The following is a 16,973-nucleotide window of genomic DNA, read 5'->3' as shown; positions in this document are numbered from 1 at the left end:
TTTTAGCCAAGAGTTTTCAAAAAAATGGCAATGGAGTACTGTAAATGCATTTAAGTTTGCAGGGATTTAATTTCATGGTAGGGAGAAAATGGAGTGTTTTAAGTTCGCTTTTGTAACGATATTAGCGTTACAGTCCAATAATGAAAACACTGGCAGCTTTACGGACAGCCAGTCAGACACCGAGATAGCTAAGCACAAGACAGTTAACGTTAAAGAGTTCACAGCGAAAACCGCAAACTTAAATCCACCGCGAACATTTCTGCATTTACAGTATCTAATTGGACAAAATGTTTTTGCTTTGAAGTATCCATTTAAAGAATACAAAATAAAAGACTAGCATAGCATTTATCATTTGGGCATCAAACTTGTAACAGGAACTAAAGTAGATAAGTTGTTGTGTCGATCCCACAGTGAAGCACCCTTATTGAATGTTATGCATTTTCTGTAATCCCGGAAGCTTGCTGCATCAAAATTGTCATTAGGACGGAAATTGATTTCTAATAGGAAAATGGCCAATGGCGCTCGCCGCTCAGGACCATAAACAATAAATGGCGCCATTTCATGACATAATCACACTGCAGGGTATTCCGACATCTTCCAAGAAATGCCCGCACATATTCCAAAGAGCTGGTACGGACATCGTTTCATACCAACTGTCCATCATACCTGATGTTACAAGCCCCTTAAGGATATTCACCTGGATGGTTTAAATGGAAGTCTTCCCACAAGGTGAGGTTTTAGCCACTGGCCTCACATCTAGCAAAACTCCCATCTGTCTTCCATGGCATGAAAGGCACCAACGTCCATTAGATAATACCTAAGGGACAGCTTAAACAAGCAACAATCACACACAGGCTCTGATGAATCCTGACCAGTTATTTCTTTGACTGCTATTCTGAACAAATGGACAAGGGAGGCCAATAAAAAACATGTGAAGTCAATATACGACATTGGCTTACATGTAGAATTATACATCACTGTCATCTACAATGTACAATGCATATGTATCATACATCAGCAAGGTTACAATTTCTTGTCTGGAAATATCTTTTTCACTTTGCTCATTGTATGATTTTTAACGAAACAGAAAAGAAAATACACAATGTAAGAAAAGTTTGAAATGAGCTTTTCAAGACCCTATATTACAGAAACTGATCTTACATTTATGTGGTTTTCCTTATTCTAACAGAATATTGCATCACTGGAATATTACATCTGTGAGCCAAATACATGTACTTCACCATTATCATCTCCATTCAGACAGCAAAAAAGCCCGCAAGAAATAAAGTATAAATCTAGTTTATCATGTTAACCTAACAAAACTACACAGATAAATTAGTGGCTTGCAGTGATATTATAATGGTTGGATATCAACAAAAACATACATGACACAACCATCTAATCTTATTTGATTTAAGTTACAGAATATAGCGATTATACCAATATCCACCCACTGCAATCTTTTTCAGACATGTGCATTATGAATGTATGATTATCTTTATGAGCAAAAATGTCAAGGCCTAGGCAGCTTAGTTCCACTGTAAAACCAGAGAGCATGGAACATTGTAACTAAGGGATTGATGTGGATAGGGTTGGTAATGAAAAGCAGCAGCTGCTGACATTTGACATGCCTTAGATTACCTTGAAATGAAGCAAGGAAAGGGAAAAGATGTGGGGCTCCTGAGATGCACTGGCAGATGCTGTGCCAAAACAAGCCTTGTAATAATCAATGTTATGCATACAAATGAATTGATCAGGGTTTCTTAAGGTGCAGTTTTGCTCAGCAATCTTCTCTAATATCTAATCATTGAACACCAGCTTCAAGGGTAACAGGGGCATTGTGTGTGATGTACTGGTAAAGTAGTTGTAGTTGTATTTGTGTTTGGGTGGGACAACTGCTCTTTCATGCAGGGGCTGAATTGTGAAGAGTTTACCACACGATTTGCCATGTTTCAGTCTTATTTCATGTTTACACATATTCCAGACAAATGAAAAACCCATAGAAATGAAGCATTATAAAATATACCAGTGACAGGACATGCTAACAGCAGAAGTCAAAACTTACAAGTGATGAGAGCATAACTGACAATGTGAGGATCTTGTGAAACAAGTAAATCATAGCTAATGGCCTTCCCCTGTACGGTTCAAACAGCCAACCCAGCTCAACCTTGACAGAGGACATGAAACCATCCACACCATCACCCTTATATCAATCACCTGTTTTTCATGCACGTGTACTCTTTAAAAGTCTTAAGAACTAAAAGCCCATCCTGCCTCACGGCCCTTAAAGACCTTTAAAAGGGTTTCAGCCAAAGATGGCCGCACGTCTTTTCAAACTTGGTGTCTAGAAGCTTAACTTCTTAATGACACAAGATTGCTTCAGAGACGCCAGAATGGATGCAGAAGGAGCTTCTTGGCACACCGACCATGGCTATTAACTTTCATTTAAAGATAAATCACCCCCATTGACGTCATTGCATGCCTCCCCCATAAGACGGGCCTATCCATCCCTTTGAGCGTTACTAACTGTGCTTTCAAACTTGATGGCACAATGGTGTTAGCTGCATGGGAATGACCCCTTTGGTCTTCACTTTTGATCCTGTTATACATCAACATCTTCCATCTTATCTTGACAAGAACATCTTTTGGTAGTTTGATAACTATTACTATGGTAATAAGGTTAACTATACCAGAGCAGCACTGGTATCAATGTGACTCTTGTTGTCTGAAATTGCCCATTCCACGTGTTGGTTTCCAAAGCCGCTTAAAACCAGCTAAAACTCCAACCACCAGCCATGACTGTAACATGATAAGTAGGGGATATGAGAGCTTGGTACTGTGACAGGAATCTAATTAGGGAATCCATCGGGATCCTGCATATTTGTATGGTCTTATTGCCACCATAACAAGGTTTAAACTGTCATTTCCGATCCAAGAAGTCAATGGTATGCCAATCAACAGGAAATATCACGCAGAGTTTCCTGAATTTTCCCTACATGGGGGATGAAAAAGTGGTACAAGTGAGGGCCTATACCTTTCCTGTAATCAGCTTCTGTTCATTTACTTTTGGTTTTCAGAGGTATTTCCATTCACTCATTCCCATCTTAATTGAAGAGTGAAAATGTGAGGATTCTTGAAAAGGAAAGCAACTTGCTTGATTTGTTGATTGATTGTTGCTACTCAGTAGTCCATTAATACTGACATAAACATCTAAAAACAGAATTAATGTTGTTTAATTCTGAATTGCCAAGACCAGACTTTGTCTCAACCATTGAGAATAAAGATGTACACATGTACGCCATGGTACTTCCAAACATATGCAGCACTAATGCTGCAAAGAGCCAGCTTATACTTTGGTCCAAATTGTGCTGGTGCCCGTCGGGGGTATAGTCCCAGGCCGGGCCCCGAAGCCAGAAATTTGTACTGGGGGATACCTTCCGGTGCTCGCATGATTAGCTCACAGCGTCTATTTGTTACAGGGTCCCACATTGAATTTAAGTCCGAGTTAAGCTCACCACAGGGCCTGGCCATGCCCAAAAATAGCCTGGCAGCTGCAGGGTGTCCCAAGGGGCCACGTAGGGGTCACACCCCAAAGTGGCAAAAAGTAGCCCGTGAGCTACCGGGGGGTGGTGGTGGGGTGGCATTTTTCCAATTGGGACTGAAGCATAAGATAAACCCACTCCTTGTTCAGCACCAAGGACAGCAATGCATTAATTTTCACCTTATTCTGTACACCAGGCTGTTTATCAGAAAGGAATTTCACATTTAGATGATGCATTTTCAGCACCAAGGACAATTACTGCCACATGTATACATTACCATCACAAGTGGTGCAAAGCACAGTAAAAGGCAAACCCCTTGGGGCCTGCATGGGTTTTTACCAGCGAGGGTATTGCAATATTTTGAGCACAATCGTGTTTGTTTTCAACAGACATCAACTCATGGTGAGGTTTCCATACAAGCTCTACAGAATGAGTAGTCAAGCTTAAATCTCTCCAATGCATAAAAAAGAAAAGAAACATAGAATGATGTATTCTACAAAAGAATGTTATAGACAAAAGACCGGGAAGGGTTGTTAGGTTATTTGTTGTAAACATTGGAACAGACCAGTGAACAGCTAGATGAATTGTTCCAGGAAATGATTGCACTTATTGGAGACTAACCTTAACCTTATCAATCAACACCAGCCTCAGCCTTCCACTAACAATTTCCTGTGTTTTGGAAATGGAGCTTACTTGTTTTTCCCCCAGCACTAATTTGTAGTAGAGCAATGTGAGAAGTGAAGACTTCCCACTACAGTCGTTGAGGGATTGTAAGACTGCAGACAATTTGCTTCAATCCTATCAGCCTGCTGCCATTTGTTACACCAAGACCCAAGGGGCATTTTCTCCAGAATATTTCCACCCATGCGCAGACTCCAACTATGTGTACATGCATAACTGTCAAAGATCCTTTTTATCACCATAAATCTGAATTTTTTGTTACCAATGTGCAGTTTTACCCCTCCAATGCAACCTTGTATCTATTCATAACTGTCAAAAAGATTTTTCAACTCTGTAATAAGCACCCAGGGCACCCTATTTTTCACTGATATAGTCTATCCAGCAGGAAGGAATATAAACGCAAGTCTGATCTTCCCAATGTGATAAACTACAGGCAACATTACATATACAGATAAAGTACAGACAGGATGGCAGCAGATGTAAACGTCCTTTTCATGATGTGAAATAAAAGGACTGATATGCATGTCAAGATATTCTTGCCCTTCCTTGATCCTTGTCTGGCTCCTGTCCCATCTGGGGCAGGTTTACCACTGGGCTGATTCCTGAACCAAACCCCAGAGGCCAGTTTGGGTAGTCCAATATTCTGGAGTCACAAGCTGGATGCTTTGTATTTTGGGGTAGGTTTTACTTATGCAAACAGTAAGGTAATAAAAGGTTTAAAGCATGTGCCATCCTTAATACATGGGCAGCAAAAGAAAGTTGTGTAAGAAAGTTACAACTGTAAATGTCTTTGTTTTCTTTTTTAGATATGTGTATGTGTTGTGTGACTTGCCTGAGACAAATAATAAATGATATATAATGAAATGAATATAACTCCTATCTAAACCAAAAAGAAATACACATTGTAATAAAACCTACACTCAAGCAATGTCAGTCATCAATGGTGAAATTAGGCAAAATAATTCACTATACACAATAAAGACAGTAACCCGTTTTGTACCCTAGAACATAGCAGCTCAGTGCACAAAATACCATTCCTCATAAAACAGACTTGTTCCAATACTCCGTTCCCCAGTGATCATGCCGTGCAGTAATCCTAGTCTCCCAGGGAGAGGATAATAAACATCATAAACGATGATGGATGTACAGGAGTCGCAACATCTTTCAGATCTACTAATAGATTCTTGAACCCAATAGAGTCTCGTAATCACAAATTCCAGAACAGATGTGAACAGCGGGTAAATTGATTACCTTAGCTGGCATCTTCTGGGTCCAAGGCAATGAGGTGCTTTTTGATACTTCAGCTGACTGAGCATCAAACACTGTTTGCATTAATAAGTGAATGAGCAGCTTTTCATGCTGTGGCCCTGCTGCATGCATAACTGAGTTGCTGATGTAACTCATTCAGGAGAATAAAGGATTGATTGAAGCCATAACTTCTTTGATAAGAATCTTCCACTACCAGTACTTACGTCCTGTGGTCAGTGGCTATGCTTTTAGATTTGAAGATCTTGAGTTTAACAGTCTGGCATGTTGTTTGAAAAGTAGTCCTTAGTACAACATATTGTAAGCTGTGAGCAATCGTTCAATGTTCATTTGTACCCATCAAAATAATGGATTCAATAATAGAACACTGAAGATGTATACCATACACAGCATCTGCCCTTGTCATAACGGCCATTTGAAGTTTGAAGAAGAGCTCCCACCTATTTAAAACTACATGTCGATTTTAATTTCCTGCAGTGTGCCATATTCAATGTAATTTCCTGTCTTTTCATGTGTTACAGGGACATAGGTAACATCTAAATGGCAAAGTGACCTCCACCCCACTCTAGATACAATTGGCTGCAGGAACAAAACAGAACGCTCTTTATGAAGACTTGCAGGTCATCATGGGGCTAAGCTCAAAAGGGTCAAGTTAAAACAATTTACAGGCCATAGGTCACTTTTGATGGCCATTTGGTAGCCTGGATCAAGAGTATACTGCCCTCCAAGTGATAAAAAACATACTAATTCATTTCATTTGATTCGGTGCATGAACAGAATGGAAAAGTGGATTTTCAAGTAAAGGTTTATTTTGTCAAGAGCATTCCACTGTCCCAAGTTTATTCTCTCTAGCTAACACTAGTAACAGTAGAGTAATGCTATTCATCAATGAGTAAATGATTTCAGAGTGATGATACCAGGCTTGCATACTGTACAGTTATTTGTAATAAACTACGGTACTAGTTACCTGATAAAGCAGATGGTTAGCTTTACTGTGCATTCCTTTATACTGTACTAAAGCTTGATTCTATAAAGCCAACTGGTCCTGATTTCTTTAAGCTGAACATGAAAGACAAATAGGGAAGTGAATGCTCATTCAAAATTTCCACACAAGTACCGGGCAAAAGATCAAGACCTTCAGGTTCACTGGGTCATGGCTGCCTCCTCTAACTAGTAATAGCTTCATGGATTTATTGATTCAGACTTCTTCAGTTTGACTTTTGGACCAAAAGGATGCAGACAAGAGAGAAAGAGAATCCCTGAAATTCTGCAGTCATCCAGTTTCCAAAACACTTGCAATGTGTAAAATCTTCATCACAGCCAATATTACAACACAAAGTTTTATGTTACCAAAAACTATACCTCTAAAAGATAGAGTAGGGAATACTGTGACCTAAATGAGTCAGACTGTGACACTTCAATCTTTTAGACAATAAGTGCTCTCTCCCAGGAAGTGATTTAACCCCATGGTTCCTGGAAAAGAATTACAACAGCATCCTTCCCACAAATCCCGCCCCCTAGAGAGATTAAATCCACACCGCGGCTTCCTGCCATCAATATTTCAGGTTTTCTCAATATTCCACCTGTATGGAGCTCAGAGAATGACTCAGACTGGACAGGGTAGGACCAGACTGAACTGGATAAATTGTGCCTCTACCACTGTGAGGACTTGATTGGGCAGTAACAGTTCAATTTGTTACACAAACTAGACTGGACTGGGCTGAACTGGATGTTCCCCCGCTGCCAGACATTTGCCAGGCCAGTTTCATCGACCCCCACACACCACCTAATCAACCAATCAACCACAGAGTCATTGATTTTTATATAAATCTCATCGTCACCACTACAGTTCATTCATTTCAACACACCGTAGTGTCATGAGTATTAAGTGGTTTGTATGCCTATTGGTCGATTTGAAGTTCCCAATTTCTGGAGGTTAGCCACAACAAATGGTGCGGTAATTGACAAAGCTACATAAAGACTAATGTAGTAACCCTGATGACCGGAAACTGAAGTCCACATTCCATCAAAACAACAAAATGCCTGACAGATGTACATGTAGGTATACATCTAACACATCAACAAGAATTCAGGAAGTTAGAAATGGCTATGAATCCACTGCTTACAATACATATTAAGTACCAGTTCTATAATACTATACTAGGGTACCAACATAGTAAGGCTACTCCAGTTCATTATTAGATTCTGGAAATCATCTGTAACATAATTCATACTCAAAAGTACTTTTCTGGCATATCTAAATGTTGCGACTGTGATCCTCATTTGTATATCGGAATATCTTCTACTCATGAATGCCAAGTGTTCTGCCAATATTTGATGTGTCCTATCCCATCCCTTATCTAATCATAATAAGTAAGCTACCATGGAAGTTGCAATGGAATCTTAATTTGTCTAACATGAAAGCATTGCTATGCACAAGTGGTCACACACGTCTAACGGTCTTGAGGCAGGAATACCTGTAATTTCAGGTTAACATTTTTCCAGGAAATCTGGGACAGACCTAGGACTGGTCTGCACTGGTTCGAGGTGAAAAGTGTTGTATTATGTATTGACTTCTACAAATCATTTATCAGATTCGCCCCCTAATGACCAAATTTCAGCGAATGCATTTCCCAAAGCTCCCTCTGATTAATGACTGCTGCAAGTTTGGGAATACAAGCCGTGTGATGCCCAATAGATCACAATAAAACAGCATCAGCTTGGTGATCTGGCAAACCTTATAGGAATGGATCACTCCTACCTGACGACATTCATGTTGACTGAACAGCATTTCTTAACGAATGAATGCAAGGATGGATGGATAAATGAATGAATGTCATAATAGCAGCTAACGTATGTTTGTCCATCTGTAAACAGTGACAGCTCTGGATTACAAACACAACTGTAAATCCTGTCCCAACATTGGAGTTCTATACCCAGAATGAGAAAGAATCTTACCTTCATGAAATCTTCGCATGGAGCACTAAAAGGACCCACTGCATTTCTTAAGAGAAGTATGGCCAAGTGTGAATGCATGAAAAAATAGTCTCACTGCTACAGGACACTAAACGTTGTATTTAGCCCAACCCTACTGCCACTAGCTGAGAAGACAGCAGTTAGATCTATGCTACAACCACACAGCATGAAGGCAGTCATATAAACAAGAGCTTGCTAACGTTATCTGTCAATAAACAGAGAAAAGCAGGGATAAGATTTCAGGTCATTTATTGTCTATCTAGTGATCATTGTCTAAAAGAGCCTGAAGCTAGCAAGCAAGAAATTTAAAGAGCATTAATCCCCTAATGATATTTTATAGCAAAATTGAAAACTCCAGTCACAGGTTTTAATTCCATGACTGCAATAAAGTAAGCTTTAATGATATGACTATAAACCGGCTGCCACCTGCTCAATCTTTCCTGCAAAGTCCTATGGATTATGAACATATATAATGTTGCATTTGTCGTTCTGCATTTGTCATGTTACCCCATTATCCTTATCAGCAAGGACACAGGCTGATCCAGGAGGCAGTAATGAGCAATATGTCAACTTTAAACACTTTGTGCTATTTTGTGAGTTATTCTTCTTACATTACATTACATGTGTAGGGATGTGACAGTTCTGCTTGGTACTACACAGCAACTAATGAACATTATGTCAAAAGACTATACAATTTGATGTAATGGTGCTAAGTACCTCCATTAACTACATGTACAAGAAATTCTCAAATTGTTGAATATTTCATTATCTACATGTACAGTAAGAGCTTATACAAAGGTACATCTGATTTCTTTTTATGCCAATAAGGGTGTCATTAATTACAGTCATAAAATTTTAGAATCTATTGATTTTTTAAGAGTCTAGAAGTGCATGTGACCTACATGTAGAAGTCACCAAGGCCTGCTCAAAGACAATGTGCCAAGTTGACAGAAATACACTTAACAAATCAACTTATCATTCTCTATTAATCAGGTAGCATGCCGTGGCCAGAGTGCTATCGTGTGGTTAGCAATATAACTTCTGTTCCACAAGCCCAGCCATCTGAGTCCTTAAGCCTAATTTGCATACCACTGGTAAGAGCTGTAGTACTTCAGAGGGTCATGGCATTCAGGCCATCAAATATTCAACATCAAGAGCTTCCTTGGTAAGCTGCCCTTAAGGGCTTTACAGCTGGGATTTATCCTGTTCAGCTGTTGGGTTTCTGTACCAGCCCTATGCAAAACTACAGAAAAATCAATAAACGGTCACGTAAATAGCCACTTTGAGAGATCAAGACATTTTATGATGCAAGCAATACTTAACTTTGCAATGAAACGGAATGGATTCCTGCCAATACACCAGTCAATTAGCATGATAAAAATATGACATAGACAATGTAATTTTGGCAAAAAATATATCAACGTTTTTAATTTTGACTTACATTTCTTTAATACATTAATTCAACCTCTGAGTGCAATGACTGACTCACTTTTCCAGCAGCGATAATGCATAGACAGTAAAATGATATGATAACAACATTATATATATATACTTCAGACTAAATATCAGTTTATTAACAGTCTGGTAACTGATTAGAGGCCCAGGAAGGGTACCTAACATCCAGGGAAGAAAAATAATGGACACAAAATATAGGGTGTTTCCTAAAATGTGATTTGAAGGAAAGATGCACAACATACAACCAGCATCCAAACATTGAAAGCTTGACGGTACTAATGATAAGTCATTTACTTGCTTTGCTTTGGAAATAAATGGAATTACAAATCCAGTAAACACCAAAAAAAACTACAAACCAAGTATGTTCAAACAAGAGACACAGTAAAAAGAGACAGGTGAGCTACTGGTGCACCGGCAGCTTGCTGGGATCATCAAGGTTAATGAGGATGTATCTACAAGCAAGCCTCTGAAGCTGCAGTGGCAGGCCTCCCCTCTCAGGAGAGGTATCATACTAGTTGTGACAAATGGCTGTTCTAAACAAAACTTGTTATCGATGAGCTGACAGAGTGCATCTGTAAGATGGCCCACATCCGTGGGCTGAAATGCAAGCAGCCTGCGCCTTTAGATAAGAACCAAGGTTCATATATATGTAAAGCTTACTCTTCTAACCAGTTCTGTGGAGGGGCTAACAAGGGCAGTGGAGAAATCATGGCCAAAGATCTAACACAGTGCAGGAAGCTTACTGCCCACATTGTATGTACATGTACAAGAGGAGGGGATTCAAGTCTTAGTACATGTAAGTTTTACTATATACCACAGAAGAATCGTGGTATAAAAATCTGAAAAGAAGCCATGGAAGACCAAAAGGCACCTTCATCGATACCCTAAGAACTGATACAAACCTTACCGAAGTGAACGAAATCCAATCTCTGATGGAAGATAGGGTAGAGTGGAGAAAGCTTTCAAGTTCGGTTAGAGCGGGAACTCAACCAAAGTAACACAAAGTATAACACAAAAGCAGCAGCAGAAAATCTGTACCACATTCAAGATGGACTGAGTGGCACATTCTCTTCCCCCTGGTCCAGGACAAACAACATAACCTATAGTTGTCTACTGGCTAATAATGTCAGGGGCTCGAATTCTGGTACATCTGGTGGCTGTCTGTGGTCCAATTTAAACACTACCAGTAGATGTTACACTTACACTGTAAGTTACAGTCCTTTGAAAGAGACATTGTAAGCAGTGGGGTCCATGTTTAAGAAGAATTATACCATGAGTAACTTAACGAACCAACACATTTCTCAAAAAGAGTAGGGGATGCTTTAGCACCACACGGTCACTCCTGAGGCAACTACTGTCATATAACAGGGCTTAGCACTAAACAGCAATTCCTCCCAACCCTTGCTCACTTGGCTCTCAAAGCTCAGTCCTTGGTTGCAATGAGACGTGGTTTGGCTCCCTAGACAACACCATCCAACAAACAACAGTACAGAACTCACCGAGAACACACAACCTTTCCGCTTCCTGCAGGTCGTAGGCCTTGGTGAAGTCAGCATGAACCTTACTGCGGATGTCAGGCAGCCAGATTCCATTCAGGGTCCTGGAAGCATTGAAAAAAAAAATTTATGCAACTGATCATGAGGAGTAAGCAATTAGTAGTGGACAACCTCAAGCCAACCTTACATACTCGCGCCACATCTTCACAAAAGACTGATCGTGAGGGGTAAGTTTGACCCTTAAGTGGGAGCAGACACAGGCTGAAGTCAGGATCGATTGCCAGCAAAAGTATGCACTTGAGTTGTGAAGAAATTGTTGTTTCCATGACTTAAATGTCATATACACTTCTATTAACAGAATCTTGATACATGAAATTGTATCAGCATGCTCAATATGGGCTAAATGTTTCATTCTCTCACAATATCAGATGTACAACTCCAGTCAATGGCATCCACAGCATATAATATGAGTTGTGTAAAGTTCTGTCCTACCTGGAGAGGACAAGGAGGTTCTCCAGTAAGGGGATGATGTGCGCTGTGGATGGGTTTCTGTACACCACCGCACCATCCCCACTCTGTCCCAGCACAAACCCTCCTCTCATGGCCTCCTGTACACAAAATAAACAGCAGAGAATGGTGATAACTTATCACAGTTACAGCAAGAAAAGGAAGCAAAGTCATGTAAGTGTTGTTGCAACTGAACGACAGAACTGCCATTTTGGAAGAAGAAAAAAACATTTTACCATGTCTGTTTCAATGTTTCTGTTGGAAAATCAAAGAACAAAACTCTTTCAACTTACCTCTTTGTCTTGAGGCCACTTACACCTCTTGACCAAACCCAGCATCATGTTGATACAGTACAGCACCTATGCAAAATTGAAAAAAATACACAAATTGTTCAGACTGAATTCAAAAATCTTATTACAGATCACCTCAAAGCTCCTTAGCCAACCTATATATACATCCTGACTAGATACAAAATGTAGCTTTAAACAATGTCAGATGTGAAAAGTTAGGTGTGACAGGTCGCTCAATGTAATTTAACCAGCTGCTTCCACACAGCATGCCTGCAAAGCTGGTATGTTACTCCGGCAATATAGATCGGCAATATAGATCTGATACAGATGTATACTGGAGCACTTAGTACTGATTCAAAGGTTGTCTGACACTTACTCCAGTTCACAAAATCCCTTAAGTAGCCGATCACAGCCTGTTATAAAGGTATTAAGCTATCAAGGTGGTTATGCAGTAATTTTCAAGTGGGAATTATCAATAGAGCTAACAAATGTCCAGTTTCTGAATGTGTAAATCTGTGAGTGTTACATGACATTTACACTGGACATAATACTAAATACCTAAAACCAACCCAGAAAAGAACAAGAAGCACTGTCCTGATCACAAATAATAGTTACCAGTGCTATCAACCCACTGCTGAGGTTTTCTCTTTTTTAAAATAGCACTGAGTATGATCTAACAATGGTAAAGACTCCACAAAGATTCCTAGATCCAGATCTTAACTTGCAAGTTGGTTTACAAATTAGAATATCATAATGGTGTCTATGTCTAAGGCTGACCATATTCTCCAGACTGTATCATATAGTTTCTACTATCCTTAATAGTATGTACAAAGCTGACACCAGTGGGAAATGCCTATGACATCCTTCAAGTGTAAATGACTCTATACATATCTCAAAAGCTTATTATCTTTTGAAACTTTAGGAAGGAAACACATAAAAATCTTCTTAATGTTACTGCATTGTACATACATGTAGGTCAAAGTTGCCCTTCTTTAAATGTCAGGGGGTGAGCTGGGTGTTAAATGTATCTTACAGGCCAAGACGACCTCAATGTAGTACCTTGGGATGGCAATTTCATTGGACCAGACACCAACTTAAGCAGATTGATTCTACAATGGTCCTAACATTATCTTTTACAGCATTAAGTGTCATTTGTACAGCACAAATGACTGTCAGCATGTGCTAACAACATTTCATAAAATCCTTAGGACTTCCTACGTGTTCCCTCTTCTGAAATAAGACTGGTCTAAAAAGTCCTCATTAACCTCTTTATGGTCTGTGTAGGTGAAGGTTGTATCTTCTCTAATGTCAGGGGTCAGCAGGGTTGTAAGGGTCACAATCTATAAGTCACAAGGAACAGACAGGTTGTACCTAGGGTTGGCCATTCCATGAAATTACGTACCAACGCTCAAAGTTTCCCCAAGTACTAGTGTCCCTACTTTGTCTTTTGAGATATGAGAACATATATATATATATACTTAGCACATGGGAGGGCAAGAAGAAGCATGGCCTTTTAACAAATATGCACCTTTAAAAGCCAACAGGAGCATACAAGTAGCACCTAGGGATGGATCAGACACTAACTTATGTCCCCCAAAATATCCCTTCATTGAACGTATTCTGTAACATAAGCCATAATTTTTGTGTGAACTTTGCACTGTCTATATCTAAATCCCCCACCTTCTCTAGCTGGCTGCCTCCGCTTACATGGCAGAGAACTAAGAACAAAGGACAACTTCACGCAGTTCAGCTGCAGGACTTCTAGATTTAAGAATAGTACCTTACCTTTTAGTGTAGAGATATCGAAGGATTTTTAATGAATTTTAAGAAATGCTCTTTGTCTCATACCCCAATTCAGCCAGATAAGGCTGCAATGGTATGTGTGCACATGTTGCAAATAAACCAGTCATTATCACCAACCCCATCCTTGGCATTCATACAATGTCATGTAGAGGGGTGAGGGCAACAAATAGTTCAAATGACCTTCAGTCAATGTCAGTATGTACATTGTGTTAATGAGCTTCTACAAATCTGCAGGACCCCTTATCTTTGGAAACAAATGTAGGGAGAAAAGACACCATGGTCCATTCTATGGTTATAGTGTGAGGTGTTTTTAGCATCTCCAATGTGTCTGGCACAACTATGATAGGCTACCAGGAACATATTACCTTAGATTGGCAATCCACTGAGATAAGACGCCAGTTTCTGCGATTTAAATGCCAGCAATATAGATCCAGATACAGATGTATACCTATGGTGTGGTGTGGTGTGGTGTGGTGTGGTGTGGTGTGGTGTGGTGTGGTGTGGAAACAAGTCAGGGTATAGAATGGGAGAGGACATCACACTACTATGGTCAAATATTCATAAAGCAGAAGTTCACTGCATTTGCCATTTAATATGCAAGGAATTTGCATGACAAATTGGATGCAAGTAAAAAGTCACTGTGTTTGAGTCTAAATTACACCAGTAAAGGAGTACAATAGAAAAAACCCAAACTGTGGGGAGACGATGGATCATCAGGATATAAAGTCAGACAGAATGAAGCTACAGCTAGCTTATCATATTTAATGAGGAGCTTTCCTTACCACTTCTAGTTCTGTTTTCATAAATCTACTCACTCTGTACTGCCACACATCAACCCTCATGGAGTTGTTTGCTGCTCCCCGAGAGTGAAGAATGATTCTCTTAACTAGAGACGTAGAAGCAGGTAATCTGAGACCATCGTAGGCGTCAGACTAAAGCTAAAGGAACGATGCAACGTCAGTGACCTTTAACAAGAGTCAACGGCCTCCTACATGTACGCATCCCCAGCGCTTATCTTCTAGGAACCAATCCAGACAAGACAGTCATCATGGCCTTTGTTACAGTTCCACATGAGGCGACTCTGTACCATCTCAGCTGTCATCAGTGAGAGAGTAGGGTTATGCGCTACACAACCTACAGGCTACCAGAAACTTGGAAGAGTATTTTTTGCTAAAATTTAAATTTTCACCCAAAAAATATTTTCAGTATTTTTTTATTACCCTTTTCAGCAATGTCTTAAAAATAATGCAGTATTGAGGTTGACTGCCAAGGTAAGGAGTGACAAAGAACCACAGTAACATCTATATGTATTGACAAAAATATTTTACCAGGCAACAAACCTTTCTTTTTCATTGCTTCTTCCTATCATAATTCATTTTAAACCAATGAATTTGCTCAATGTGCTGCCACCAAGAAAGAAGTCTGTGACAGGGAAGAGAACACTAACAAAATCAATATGCTGATGGCTATTCTGTTCTGTTCTGAACTGCCTGAAGAAATGCCATATCACTATCATCATATACCAAGACATTAGCACAATGACCTGGTTTAGAAATAATCCCATCATCTCAGAACTGAACAACTCTGTTAAAGGTGATAGATCTCCTTATTTTAAGGAGGTCATAAAAGAAGGATGACATCTCCTAAGGCAGACTAAGCAGGACCCAGCTGATTTGTCTGTCATCCTGAGGAGAGTAGATTACTGTCACTTTCTGTTCTGTGTCTAAAATACTTAGTTTGCCAGATCATACCTAAGGAACAATTATGTTCCAGCCTACAGGCCACAAACAACATGTACTCTACGGCTCTACATTATTTCCTTGTCAGTGAAGTATCAAACAAAGGAAAGGGTTGCCACATTATCGCATCAGATTCTGCTGTTCTGTCAGTCATTGAACCATGAATAAATGCATCAAATTTGAACATCCACCATGGAGATTTTTCAAGGTAAGGTAGCCGTGTAATAAAAGACTTGGAATTTGCAAGCTCCTGCGGGGTCCATTTTTAAGACCAACAATTTATGTGGGACCAGCACAACTGGCAATCAGCTTGTGTCCGTGGGAACAGCATGGGTGAATACCAGACGGATGGTAGTAATATTGGCGAAGTCTCAGCATTCCCATAATACAATCCTGGGTAATTGTCCATGGCCTGGCATACAGCCAAACAACATCATTCTTACAGTCTCTTTCATTTTCCACAAGACTTAATCGCAAGGTTGTGGATGGGTAGTAGGCAGAAATGTCCATGCTGCACATTCTACTCCCTGAGAAATAAAATCAAACTTCAAATTTTGTCAAAGCTCCAAATCCAGATCTCCCTTTGGAGGGGACATTAAGCCATCCAGCCCAGATTTAGGGGAGCCTAGAGCCTGTTACATACAGTTGTCTCAAGCCATATTGCACCTTTAGCCATCAGTAAAAGCATTTTGCTGCTGACATTCTCACAATCCGTTTTCTTAAGTACCTCTAAATGCTATCAATCCTGATATTTACAATATAGCCATCATGTAAACTGGACTCTTAAGGCCACACCAATCTATATCTTTGTTTCTGTTACATGACTTTGTCTATCTAAAAATGAATGGAGAGTAAATTATGAAAATAAACTGAGGTCCTTAAGTCTGACTCTATTTACTCCCTGCAACTGTGTTTCATGCTGATCTTCCAGTTTAGTACTAGTATTATCTTTTTGAATCCAAGAGCATACAAATTAAACTGGTGCGATCTAAAGGAGAATTTGGCTGGCTTTTATTACAGGAAAACAAAATGCAGCATCCAATCGAACAACTGCTCTAATGGAACTACATGTAATCTGTGATGCTTGCAAAGATTTCAGGATTGTATTGATAAACACTTGGGTAAGCCCCATGATGGGATGATATCAGGAAAACCCCATCTGACAATACCTGCAATCAATGCAACAGATGAGGCTTGGGGCTCAAAAAATAGCATAAG

The 16,973-nt window shown here is 39.7% G+C and overlaps 1 protein-coding gene across 1 annotated transcript in view; it reads right to left on the bottom strand.

Moving 5' to 3' along the window:
- LOC136433153 (exportin-5-like) overlaps positions 1-16,973 on the bottom strand; it is a 57,095-nt gene that overhangs the window by 24,333 nt on the left and 15,789 nt on the right. Inside the window, exons 20-22 of the mRNA XM_066425031.1 lie at positions 12,217-12,282; positions 11,909-12,024; positions 11,420-11,520 (exon numbers count right to left, since the gene is read on the bottom strand). Coding sequence (XP_066281128.1) covers positions 11,420-11,520; positions 11,909-12,024; positions 12,217-12,282 — 283 coding nt within the window. The remainder of the gene's footprint in view (positions 1-11,419; positions 11,521-11,908; positions 12,025-12,216; positions 12,283-16,973) is intronic.

This window comes from Branchiostoma lanceolatum, chromosome 4 (genome assembly GCF_035083965.1).
Source record: "Branchiostoma lanceolatum isolate klBraLanc5 chromosome 4, klBraLanc5.hap2, whole genome shotgun sequence".
NCBI classification, from domain to species: domain Eukaryota; kingdom Metazoa; phylum Chordata; class Leptocardii; order Amphioxiformes; family Branchiostomatidae; genus Branchiostoma; species Branchiostoma lanceolatum.
The sequence above is the reverse complement of the archived record's forward strand: the minus strand, read 5'-3'. Positions and strand labels throughout refer to the sequence as shown.